The 13604-nt window shown below is 35.2% G+C and overlaps 1 protein-coding gene across 1 annotated transcript; it reads left to right on the top strand.

Moving 5' to 3' along the window:
• Positions 1–11411: 11411 nt before the first annotated feature.
• On the top strand, positions 11412–11789 carry LOC131621652 (uncharacterized). The gene has a single exon (XM_058892681.1). The coding sequence runs from the start codon at positions 11412–11414 to the stop codon at positions 11787–11789; it is 378 nt and encodes a 125-aa protein (XP_058748664.1).
• Positions 11790–13604: the final 1815 nt, after the last annotated feature.

The following is a 13604-nucleotide window of genomic DNA, read 5'->3' as shown; positions in this document are numbered from 1 at the left end:
AATCATATTAGTCGATTCCCTGTGTGTATCGTAACTGATTGGCTAATCCAAAAAAAATGATACAAGAAATTGTTTATTTAAAATATAACTCATGAATAAATAAATGTCTTTCTACCGACGGGATGATCTTGAATATATCTCTTGTACCTTTTGTGGGAATAACAAGATTCGATGCCAACTCCTTATCTGGAACATCTAATTTGTCAATCAAAGATGTTATGATTCTAAAGAGTTTTCAATCAACATTAATAAGTCACATATTTGCATTGAGGTCTTGTGGTGCCCTCCTATTAGGGGGTGGCTGAAGATTAACATTGATGGCGCTTGTGGTGGCATCCCGTTAAGGCAACTTGTGGGGGTATCTTTAGAAATCATTCTGGTGAGTATCTTGGCAGTTTTGCGTGTTTTTTAGGCTAGGAGAATGCGTTATTTGCAAAGCTTATGTTAAGAAGTGTGGTTGGGCCTAACACAACCCTACAAAACCGGCTTGTAAGGTGAGGATTGCCCCCCACTTATAAGGACATGTTCAGGCCATATATTGTCCGATGTGGGACTCTTAACACACCCCCTCACGCTCAGGACTAGACAACTGGAGCGTGGAAATAAATGGTGGGTGCCCCGATAGTGGAAACCATAGAAGGTGGTCCACGGATCTTAAACGAGGCTCTTGATACCATGTTAAGAAGTGTGGTTGAGCCTAACACAACCCTACAAAACCGGCTTATAAGGTGGGGATTGCCCCCCACTTATAAGGACATGTTCAGGCCATATATTGTCCGTTGTGGGACTCTTAACAGCTTATGGGAGCTATTTTGGCGATAAAGCAAGAAGTTAACCATAATTGGTCGAACCTTTGGTTACAAATTGACTCTAAATTAGTTATTTTGGCGTTCAGTAAATCTTATGTTGTGCCTTAGAAGATAAGGTACATATGGGATAACTATATGCAAAAGATAAAAAGTTTTAATTTTTTGGCTACACTTATTTACAGGGAAATAAACCATTGTGCAAATAAGTGGGCTAACTTAGGCTTATGTCTCACTAATTTTACTTGGTGGAATCATTTCATTTGGTTGTTGAGCCGGATTTCAATAGAAACAAACAAAGTTTGCCTAATTTTAGAATTTGATAGGTTTGAGGTTTTGGCTTTATGTCCCCCTCATATTTTACCTATTTTCTCTTTTTTATATTTTTTTGGGTTAAAGCCCTTTTCAGTTAAAAAAATGGAATATGCATCTCATTTTTTTATTTCTCATAGTTTGGATTCTAGTGTCTAGTATAGGATGATTGGAGGTTCAGTCGGCTCTTTCTAGTGAGCCTAGGGCTCTTTTGAGTTTTTCATCTCTTTAGGAGTCGTGATTAAATCTAGAGGCGATTTTCTTATGATTTGGCTTGTATTGGTTTGGGTCATTTGGTCTATATGTAATGATAAATGATTTTTTGGATTGTCGACAAACGTGAAAGAGGTGAAGGATAAGAGTATTTTTTGGCTTGTCATTGGTTTCTCAAAAGGGTAACCTTGAACTCATTCCCCTTCTCTATGGCTTCATAATCTTATCATATACCTAAACTTCTAACAAATTAAGTGCTCTGACATGTGTCAGAGGTGTTTAGTGATTTCAATGTTGCTTCGGCTCTCTTAGCCTACTGATGGTGGGTCTGGCGATCTGAGTTCTAATTAGATGATCGGTTGGGTGTTGTTGCGTTGAGTGGGTGTTTTGTAGGAGATTTTTGTCTCTTCGGTCGTTCCCTAACATCTTGTCGTTGGGGTCTTGTTTTCTTGTATATTTTTTCTTTCTTTGTTTGTTATTTTTTATTGTTTTAGTCTTTTTGGTACATTTTGTGCCTTTTTTTCATTGACTTTTATCCCCCTTTTCTTTTATATATTATTTTGCCTATAAAAAAATTTGATATGCGACAGTGAGATTTAAATCTGCAAAACTCTCCGCTTCTTAGTTAATGTTGAGATATTGTTGATTTTCTTTTTCATATATATATATATATATGGAGTGTGTCTAGTGAGAAAAGGTAATCTTATATGAGAGTGAGAGGAAGAAATTACAACCGTTTGATTAAAATAAACGGTTGAGATTTAATATCTCGTCATGTGATCCTCTTTTTTTTTCAACTAAAAACAGTTGAGAAAAAAAGGATCGCATGGATAATTTAAACGAAATATTAAATCTCAAGTGTTTATTTTAATCAAACGGTCGTTATCTATACCTCTCACTCTCATATAAATCTCAAGTGATATATATATATATATATATATATATATATATATATATATATATATATATATATATATATATATATATATATATATATATATATATATATATATAATGCTGAAATAATGTTGTTGCACTTATATTAATCATTATAGTTTAAGGGATTTATTGTGATCAAATATTGTAAATACATAACAACTTAGATTAACTCTTTCTTTTTTAAAGTTGGTATTACAACTCATATCTTGTGGCCTTGATTTAAAAAGAACGTGTTAAAAAATCTCAAAATTTGGAATCTTAGTTATCAAGTTGTCTCTCCAACCATTACTCAGGAAATTTGTTAGTACCATGGTTTTAGGATTGGCATCAATTTTGCTAAAACATGGTTCACACGAAGATGTTATGAAAGATGTTCTAACATCTTGGTCAGGTTCATTGAAGACAGATGTTGTGACATATTGTACCAGATCATCAGTACAAGCTGTTTTAATTCTTGACATTTTTTATTTGATTTTGCGAGATTCCTTTTGGACATATCTCAGTTATTTTTCGTAGGTCAAGAAGATTTAATCCAGAACAAGTGATTTGATCTTCAACTGTACATAAGTTTCTAAAATTGGATGTTGAGACATCTTAAGAAACTTATATTGTTCCAAGATTTAAGGATCTTAAGGGGTTCTTAACATGCTTAGCAGTTCTTGAAGACTTTTGTCCATATCATTCATGTTGAAATTGAGGACAAATTGACTTGAGCTCTCTAGCAACCATTGCAAGATCAAATCAGTCGCAAGTTCCCTTCTGAGGGGAAACCCCGACCTTTCAAGGTTTTCCATATACCCAATCATCTTAAATACATGGGGACCTACAGGGGTTCCCTCGACTAACTTGATATGAAAAAGGGTTTTTGAAACTTCAAACTTCTCATGCCTTGCTTGCTCTTGATAAAGCATATTTAGGTGTTTGATCATATCGAATGATGCCATGTTCTCATGTTGCTTCTACAATTCCAATTTAATGATAGTCAGCATGAGGTAAGAAGTTTCATTGGCATCACCGACGTGCTTCTTATAAGCATCTCCTTCATCCTTAGGAGCAGAACTAGGAGGTTCCTATTCAGGAACGGGTGTCTCTAAGACATACAACTTTTTGTCATGTTTGAGGACAATCCTCAATTTTCGATGTTAATCCAGAAAATTTGTCCCAGACAATTTTTCTTTGTCAAGAATTGTTCGCAACATGTTGTTAGAGATGTTTTAAGTCATGGTAATCTACATAAAGATTGTGAAGATATCAGTATCGTTAAAACATATTCAATTAGGCCTTTAATTAAATATGCTCCCATTATTTTACTCAAATCAAATGACCTCATCATTTGATTTGGAAAATCCCGTTGGAAGATTTCCTAGTGGATCGAGATCCATATTTCACTTCGTTTTAAGTCAGCGTTAGGCTGATTACACAAAACTCATTTATTTAGGTAGGAACTCCTTCCAATTGTATCTAATACAATTCTCGAATATTATCAGTTGGGTGAATAACTCCTTATTCTAATCCATCATATGGACCATTCCCAACTCTTGCTTCTAAACGTATATAATCTAATTACAATTTGTTTAGTTAAGTTTGACCCAATGTTTTAGCAGTTGGATATTACATTTATCCCATCACACCTTACTAATATAAAACATGCACTTCGCGTTAGACGAAACCTACATTATTCAATACTAGTCTTGATGAGTGCTAAAACTTGGAAAGCATAAACTTAATATTTAATTTAATCTCACTGGCTTATTTATCATATAAACCGTCTCTCACGTAGAACCTCAGTGTTTGGTGACTCAGCCTCTATTGAGCTAAAAACATAGTATAACACATATCTATATGTAAAGCAGCTCCATCTTGTCAACTGCCAGAATTATTGAAAAAGTCAACTAGGGATTCTAGCACAAGGCCTAAGGCTATTTGACATGATTTCTTCAGTCTACTCTATCATGCCTATGGTCGCCTTACTTGATAAAGACACAATGGATAAAGAGATTATTCAGAAGATGAATATCCTAACCGTACCAACTCGCAACGTCTTTCTCTTGGAAATTGCTTCTTCAGCAAAGATACTTGTGCAAGTTATCCTCCAACGACTCTTTTCTTACCTTTATATAAGAAACTGAAGATTCTAAGGAAGATACACCATTAGACAACAATAAACTACAACAAACTAGAATCGATTTGATCACCAAGCTTTTGTACATATTTGTTGTATTGCTCATAAACTTGAGATTTCTTACTCTTGTATATCTTAGAAATCTCAAGTAACCAGGTTTTTTCTTGTGCTGTATTCTTTGTACCTCTGATTGTATATCAAATACAACTTGTTATAATCCTAAACATTTTTTTAGAATCTATAAAGTCCTGAACTGGTGTGTTTAGGCAAGGAAATCTCTTTCAGGTTTGATTGAGCAAGAAAGTCTTAAACCGGTGTGTTTAGGAAAGGAATTCTCTTTCAGGTTTGATTGAGCAAAGAAGTCCTGGACTGGTGTGTCTAGGAAATGAATTCTCTTTCAGGTGTGATTGAGCAAGAAAGTCTTGGATGGGTGTGTCTAAGTTGGTTGTAATCAGGTTCTGATAGTGAAAAATCTCTTGTAAGACAATGGGACTGCACTACTCTCGGTTGGAGAGGAACCATGATAATTTTTGTATGGGCTTTTACTTATTGCTTCTGCATTTAATCTTTTCACTGCTACTTACTCTTACTCTAAATCTGAACTTGGCCAGATTCAGAAGTTCTTGTTCTTAGAAGCAAAAGTTTACTAAATACATAATTCAACTCCCCTTCTTGTGTATTTTTCTAACCTTCAAAATCTACTAGCATTAGAGTTCTTCTCAAACTAGCCATCACACATAAATGGGAACTTTAACAAATAGATATCAACAATGCCTTCTTAAATGTGATCTTACAAGAAAAAAAATTTATGCAACATTCTCTAGGGTTTGTTTCCAGTGACAAAAGCTTGGTTTGAAAACTTAATAAAACTCTATATGGGCTAAAACAAGCTCCTGGAGCTTGATATGACAAACTTTCACATGCCCTCATTCAGTTTGGTTTCACTCATAGTAAGTGTGATCACACCATTTTGATATATTCTTCCCAAGGTATATGCATGTATTTCTTAGTATATGTAGATTATATTCTAGTAACTGGCTCCTCGTCCAAACTAGTTCATGATCTTATTCACAAACTTCATGATAAATTTGCCTTTAAAATGTTAGGCAAACCTGTTTACTTTCTAAGAATTAAGGTTCTGCATCAAACAAAGTGTTCCCTTTTACTCACTCAACACAAGTATGTGCATGATCTATTGATTATAGCAAATATGCCTAAATCAAAGGGTGTCCCTACCCCAATGCTGAGTTAATGTAACTAAGTAAGAATGACACTGATGTCTTTCAAGATCCTAGTCTATATATGTCCATTGTTGGAGCCCTTCAATATGTCACACTAACAAGGCCTGATATCACTTTCTTTATCAATAAAGCCTGCCAGTTTATGTCTATCCCTCTTGAAATTCACTGGGTAGCAGTTGAATGTATCTTAAGTTGGTATTACCTCTCACGACCTTCTTCTCACACCATCACTTGTGGATCACATGTTCACTCTTCGTGCCTATAGCGATTCTGGTTAGGCAAGTGTCCTAGATGATAGACGTTCCATTTCGAGTTCTTGTGTCTTCTTTGGTCAAAGTTTTGTTGGAGCTCGAAAAAGCAACCTCTTGTGACTTGATCAAGCATATAAGCTGACTATCATAGTCTAACTTATACTACATCTGATTTACTTTGGATTGAATCCTTGCTGTCTAAGTTACATATCGTTTTTCTTCCTCATACACTGCTCTGTGATCATTTGAGCGTGGGCCTTCTCTCACATAATCTAGTTCTTCACACATGCACACTCGAACTAGATATTCATTATGTTCGGGAATGTGTAGTGGAAAAGTTGCTGCTTGTTAAACACATTCTTGCTCATGCACAAATTACGCACACGCTGACCAAACCGCTCGATACAACTGCATTTCAAAGTTAGTGTAGCAAACTCGAATTTCTTTGTCTCAAATAACCTTAAGTTTGTGGGGGAGTAATAGAAAGTAAAGTAATTAAGGGGGTTAGAAGGTAGTTACAAAATGTGTAACTAACTCAAGTAGTATAAGGTCACAATATAGTGAGGTAGTTATTATTGAAAATGTATAAAATACAATTGTGAAATTACAGAAATTCCACTTTCCATTATTCTGTTTCGTTTCATCCTGCTTTGCTCCTTTTTGCTTTCACTTTGTTCGTTTTACAATATCCAAACATAGTCCTATAGTTTGATATCTTTGTCGGATTATTTCACTTTGGTACTGAAACCAAAAATAAACAATTTACTCCTTTTATGATTTTTCCGTTTAAATAGTTTTTTTTCATAACCCTGAAAAACTCGACTTTGATTTGAAAGTGTGAGATATTGGATCGAACTCTAGTATGGTCGTAGGGTAGCTTCTTGGTTCGACAAGATTAAGCATGAAGTCGAAGGTTGTTCACATGCTGGTGTCGAAGATGCTAGGTTTTAGTGTTTAAACCCTAATTTGTTAAGTTAGCTTGCTTATTAAGTTAACTTGTGTAGTAGGCCTTGTGGAAAAAGCCCATTAGTTAGTATGTTAGGTTTTATTATAAATAGCATACTAGTCTCTCATCATTGCATACAACAAATCCTAATTTAGGGTGAGAGAGGTTATTTGTTATTCTTGTAAACTTGTAATCTTGTTTTCAAAGAGAAAATAAAAGAATAACAGTTATAACAATTCTTGTGTTCTTCTTCTTCTTTTTTCTTAATTTTTTCCTTGTGTTATACTTTATTTTTGACATTGAATTCACAACAAAAACTTGAAGCTCTTTTATAAAATCAACTTTGATGTTTATCCACAACTCTTTTATGAATTGAAAATCAATGAAGGAATGATCGTGAAGAGTAAAACACGATTGAATGAAAATGTTGAATCTCTAACTTTGAAAGAGGAAGAAAATAAAAACTAATTTTGGGAAAAGTGTAATTAAACCTATATATATATATATATATATATATATATATATATATATATATATATATATATATATATATATATATATATATATATATATATATATATATATATATATATATATATATATATATATATATATATATATATATATATAGTTGAAGTTGAAGGTATAGCAACTTAATCAAGATTGCTTAGTTAAATGTTTGTCCGGCATATGGTCAAATGTTGAGCAAAATTGCGCTTGTGTTTTTCCTTCATTCAAATTGTCCTAGGAATCATTCGCAAGACAACAAGTACCAAGACTTTGAAAACTTGTTCATTTGAGTTTTTTTAATTCTTAGTAAGTGGTTGATGCACAACGTTTGGATGTGAATCATGTATCTTAATCTTGACAGGTGAAAGGTCACACCAATGCACATTTTCCTCCTTCATAATTGTCTCAATGATCCTTACAAGAAAGGGCAATATCAAAATTAAAGATAAATGGGACCCTATTCATGGAATGCACAACTAAAGGCTAGTAGCGTTTACCCTAAAATTTGAATTTTCTAAATGGCCTAGTGAAAGGTCAAAAAGATTGGGATCTATTATTATTATTATCCACAACAAGAATACCCTATAATTGGATTCAATAATAGAAGTGGATAACTTAGTACTAGCTCATATGCACAAAATAAATATGTTTTATAATAATTTTTCTTTAATTTTTTTAAATTATTAATGTGTATTTTTTTATAAACTAAGTAACTAATAATTTAAACTTTATAAATTTTTTTCTCTCAATTATAATCTAAAGATAATATTAATTAAACATTTTTTATGTTATCTTATATTTTTTAATTATAAATTAATTTTATTAAATACTACAAATTTGATTAATTAATGTATCATATATCAACTAGTTTATTAATTATCCTAACATATTCTCTATAAAATATTTTATCATTTATCAAATTTTTTGTTAAAGATAATCTTTACAACTTCTTTTTTATAAATAAATTTAAGAAATTACACATAAATAAACAAATGGTTATACACCTAAAAATATAGACTATTTTTCAACCAACTCCATGGATATCTTATACACTACGTAAAATTTCATTTTTGCCTCCATCTTTCGCAGATGCACGTCTGGAAACACCCCAAAATTTGAAAAATTTTGATTCCTTCCGTAGATCCATTTACGGAAGCGTAATAAACTAGTGTATATGAGGGAAAAATACACATAAAATCAGTTCAGGGATGTTTCCGTAGGTGCATCTACGGAATCTCTTAGCGCCGCATTGTTCTGTAGATCCATCTACGAAAGTGTCTAATATAGTTTGAACCAGCATGATCACTCCCCCATTGTTTCATTTCTTCAAACTTTTCATTTTCCACACCCTAAAAATCCTACATCATCAATACCCTATTTCACTCCAACACTCAAACTTTTTGGTGCAACAAATCAAAGGGAGCAAAAAGATACTGAATTTCGGGTAAATAATCACTTTCAACCAATACATTGTTCACATTATCAAATTTTTTTACTGTAGAAAAGTTATGTAGCTTCCGTAGATCCATCTACGGAACGTGTTGAAGATGAACACTTCCGTAGATGCATCTACGGAATAGTCCCTGCAATTTTTTCCAACATTTTGTAATTCTGTGTTATTTTGACAAAATAGGTATGGTGCACCCCGATAATATTTCAAGAGAATTAGCTACTTTAGTCTATGTTTGTACGAGTATCGACGAGGTAGTCGCAAATGTGGTAGATGTCGGAGGTGATTTTAGTAGCAAGCAAGACTTTGATGATCGTGAAAGCATGCTAACATGGATTCGTAGGAATGCAACTAACCTTGGTTTTAATGTGGTGATAAGAAGATCGGATAATGGTATGGAAAGAAGAAACCCGTTTGTAACAATATTGTGTGAAAGAAGCGGGAAATACCATCCTCCTCTAAAGAATTTTAAAAGAGACGACACGGGTACTAGAAAATGCGTGTCCATTTAAAATTCGTTGTTACATGTTGGCTAGCACGAAGTGGAGATGCTCTGTTGTTTGTGGTTTGCATAACCATGACTTGTGCGCAAAATTACAAGGCCACCTGGTGGCATGTCAACTCGATTCGGTTGAGAAGGCATCTATTAAAGACATGTCCTTGAATTTTGTCCAACCGAAAAATATACTTGCCACAATGAAAAGGAAGGAACCCGACAACATATCAAATATAAGACAAGTGTATAATCAACGGTACCGCAATAAAAAGGCGGGTAGGGGAGATAGGAGCGAGATGCAACAATTGTTGAAAATGTTGGATGATAACAAATACGTGGTGCAGTACAGAAATTGCGATGACGAGGTTACGGTCCGAGATATTTTTTGGACTCATCCGGATTCCATAAAGTTGTTCAACACTTTCTCGACAGTGCTCCTTCTCGATTCTACCTACAAGACCAACAAGTATCGACTCCCATTATTCGAGATGGTCGGTGTTACATCCACCGAGAAGATATTTGCCGTTGACTTTGCTTTTTTGGAGTGTGAAAAAGAGGATAATTTTAGGTGGGCATTAGAGGTGTGTCGCTCACTTTTAAAAAAAATCGAGATGCCTAAGGCAATTGTTATGGACCACGACCCCACTTTGATGAATGAGGTTTCAAAGGTATTTCCTTCTTCTGATGCATTACTTTGTCAATATCACACATCATGTAATGTGAGAAGTAAGGTTAAACTCGCTGTGGGGACGAAATAAGTAGCGATCGAAGGTAAGAAAGCGGTGAAGCCCAGAGTGATTGTTGACAAAATAATAGATGCATGGGCGCGTATTGCAAGTTTGTCGACAAAAGAATTGTATGTCAATGTCGTATTGCAATTTCGGAAAATATGTGAAAATATCCCGATTTATTGAAATATATTGAAAGCATTATTCTTGACAAAGTAAGGAGAAGTTTGTTTGTGCGTGAACTGATAAGGTCCGACACCTTGGGAATACAACCACCAATAGAGTTGAGTCGACACATGCTACTTTGAAAAATTGGTTGTGTGATAGCAAGGGTGATTTGTGTAAAGCATGGGATGCCATAAATCATATGATTTCGAACCAACACAACAAAATACAAACCTCGTTCGGTCGGAGCATTACAGTTTTGGAGCATCTATTTAAGAACAACATCCTTTACTCTCAATTGATCAGCAATGTGTCTAGAGCCGGATTGAATTATATCTGTCACGAGGCGAATCGAGGTGAAACAATTGGTGGCGATAGCGCAAAGTGTGGTTGCACTATTACTATCATGTATGGTCTCCCGTGTGCTTGTGCTATTGCTAAAAAGGTGAGATTAGGTGAGCCAATAACAATGAATGAAATCACTCCTCATTGGAAGAGACTTAGTTTTGATGATGATGGTTGTATCAAAGAAGATTAGAATATCTCTATCATTTTTGAATTGGAGGCGATACAAGATAGGTTTTCGAAGGTCGATGACAACACGAAATTATACATCAAAGAACAGTTGCGGAGGATTGGATTTCTTGAACCAACCGACATGAAACTGCCGGCTCAACCCGTTAAGAAAAAGGGTGCTCCGAAGAAAGTGAAGTCTACGCCAAATGACAACTCGACAACACGGTCTCCTTCATATTATGATCACGTCGACAAACGCTTTCCCGACTCACCTACTCCGAAATCGCAAAAATCTCAAAAGAGTTCAAACAAGGGAGCTCGCTTAAGCAAACCGCCTCCGACACCTATTCCATCGCAAGTTCCGCAAGTTTCGACTTCGATTCCGACACCTATTGCTCCATCAATCGAAGAGGTACAAATTGCTCCAAAAATTCCATTAATTGATTAGATGCCGGTTTTTATGCATAAATACATCGACCGGATCGTCAATGTGGCGGGGACGGTAATTGCGGATTCTAGGCCGTATCGGCTTTGCTTGGTAAGGGAGAGGATGCCCATGAGGTTGTCCGTCGTGATATTATCGAAGAGTTGGTGAACCATAAAGACTCGTACATGCGGGTATTTGGCGACGAAAACAAATTTGCATCGGTAAACGAAGCTCTTGTTCCTTGGGGGGGGCCTACGCACCGGTTTCGCATTGGATGAGGTTCCCGAAAATGGGTCATCTTATTGCATGCGCATATGACATGGTATACATTGACTTGACGCGTTATGGTTTTTCGGAAACCTTTTTTCCGCTCCGAACTGCACCTTCTCCATATCCAATTGATCGTATTATATGTGTTGGATGGCTCGCCGAATCGCGTCATTTTGTACAAGTTTACTTGAAACCGGGATGCCCCATACGACCTACGTCACCGGAATGGAATCTTCATCATACCGCACTTGCCGATACGTGGTCGAATGTATTTGTTGATAGGATGCATGAATTCAAAAGATTGAAGAATATCGATAAAATCTCGATTGCAAAAAAGTCAAAATTAGAACCACCAATAGATTTAGCCGGCGACAGTTCTTTTGATGTATTCATCTAGTTTCAAAATTTAATATGTGCACTCTATAACATTGCAATATGATCTTTTTTTGTGTTTTTGTGTTTGTGTGTTTGTGTGTTGGTGTGTATGTGTTTCAAATTGTTTAGGTTTTGTGTTTCCTACGCCCTTTACCAAAACTGCTGCTTACTGTCTTCTGTTCTGCTAAAAAAATAGCAGGGAAACTTCCGTAGATGCATCTACGGAAGGGTGTTACGTTAAAAATTCAAGGTGTTTACCGTAGATGCATCTACAGAACGCAGAAATCTATGATCCTTCCGTGGATATATCTACGGAACATTCTGTGACAAAGATTGTGTGGTGTATAGTCTCCAAAGGCTTTTATATATTTGGGGTTTCTAGGTTTGCATTACACATAAACACAAACACCAAATGATAAGTGCCAAAATGTCGATATTTTGAGTATATAATTGTGGCACTTATCGATTCTATTCTTATGATTTTTGTAATAAAATCCTAACTTTTGTTTAAATATGTGCATAGTTGTGTTTTTGATTCATTTTTATACCAATTAATAGTTTTCCGTTCATTTTATAGGTATTCATGCATCTTTGGAGCATTGAGTAATAAAGACCAAAGGCTAAGCTTAAAGAATGCAAATTCTACCAATTCATCAAAGAATAAGGCTCAAAATAAGGATGAACAAAATCATCATTTTGGTTTCCATTCATTCATTATTGGATAGAGCATTGAATAAGCTTTCCAACGCTTCGAACTGGGCGCAATTCGGAGTTACGGTTCTCAAGTTACCGCGAAAACAAAAAATTCACTTTTGCTGTCAGTCGCTAAGCGGGATCCCTCCGCTAAGCGGACCTGCTAAGACATCAGCTCGTTAAAAGGGGCCAAAAACACAATTTTTAGGTTATGTTTTGGGTTAATTGTTCCCAAATCATCAAACCTTCATTCTTAGGGTAGATTAGCTTAGAAAACAACTTCGGAGGTTGCATACGGATGATCGGGGTGGATTGAGCGTCGAACGGAGCTGACAAACCGGGAGATTTTCGGTTCATTTCTCTTCTTCTTTGTGTATTTCTATTTGGTTGGGTTTTGTTTGTATATTTACTTGAATCTTATGTATATTTACCGATTATCATGTTATGTTTAACTTGCTTTACAAATTTGTGTTGATGTTGTTCTGGATTTTTGCTCTATGCTGGGGATTTGGGTTGCTTTAGAGATAAACTTCTTGAATCCTTATCTAGGATGATAATCTGTTGGTTCTGAACTCTAGAGATAGATTTAGAGCTAGCATTCACTGTGGGTGTCCGTACTTAATGCTTTCGTGTTTGAGCGGCATGCGAGAATACAGATGTTCTCGCGACTTCGCGTTAGAGATAACCTTAGTTGTGAGATGATCTCGTTTGTGCTCCAGAGATGGACGCTTATGTGAGAGATACGTGATGACATAGATGAGTGTCGTAGGTTGAGTATAATGGGTTGGTAAGTGTATGTTTGTGAAGAGTGAATATATTTACATCCCTGATAAGTTATTTCTCTTCTAAGAATGTGTTTATTCTTTTCCTGTCTATATCTTTGTTTACTTTTTGCTCATTCAATCCTGAGCTCGAAACCATAGAAACTATTGAATGGAATCTCTCCATCTCTGTGGACGATAATTCCTGGATCAATATTTCCAAATCTTTTTGTTGATTGCCCTATACTGCATTCAACAAAATGGCGCTGTTGCCGGGGATGGTTGTTTGAATTGCATCGCAATAGTTTCCGTGGTCTTGAGCTTTGTATATATCGTATATATTGTATAGTTTCACTTGTATATATATTTACTTGTACATGTTT

Source organism: Vicia villosa, unplaced genomic scaffold, assembly GCF_029867415.1.
Source record: "Vicia villosa cultivar HV-30 ecotype Madison, WI unplaced genomic scaffold, Vvil1.0 ctg.000010F_1_1, whole genome shotgun sequence".
In the NCBI taxonomy this organism is placed as follows: domain Eukaryota; kingdom Viridiplantae; phylum Streptophyta; class Magnoliopsida; order Fabales; family Fabaceae; genus Vicia; species Vicia villosa.
Note: the sequence above shows the minus strand (reverse complement) of the source record. Positions and strands in the feature narration are given on the sequence as shown.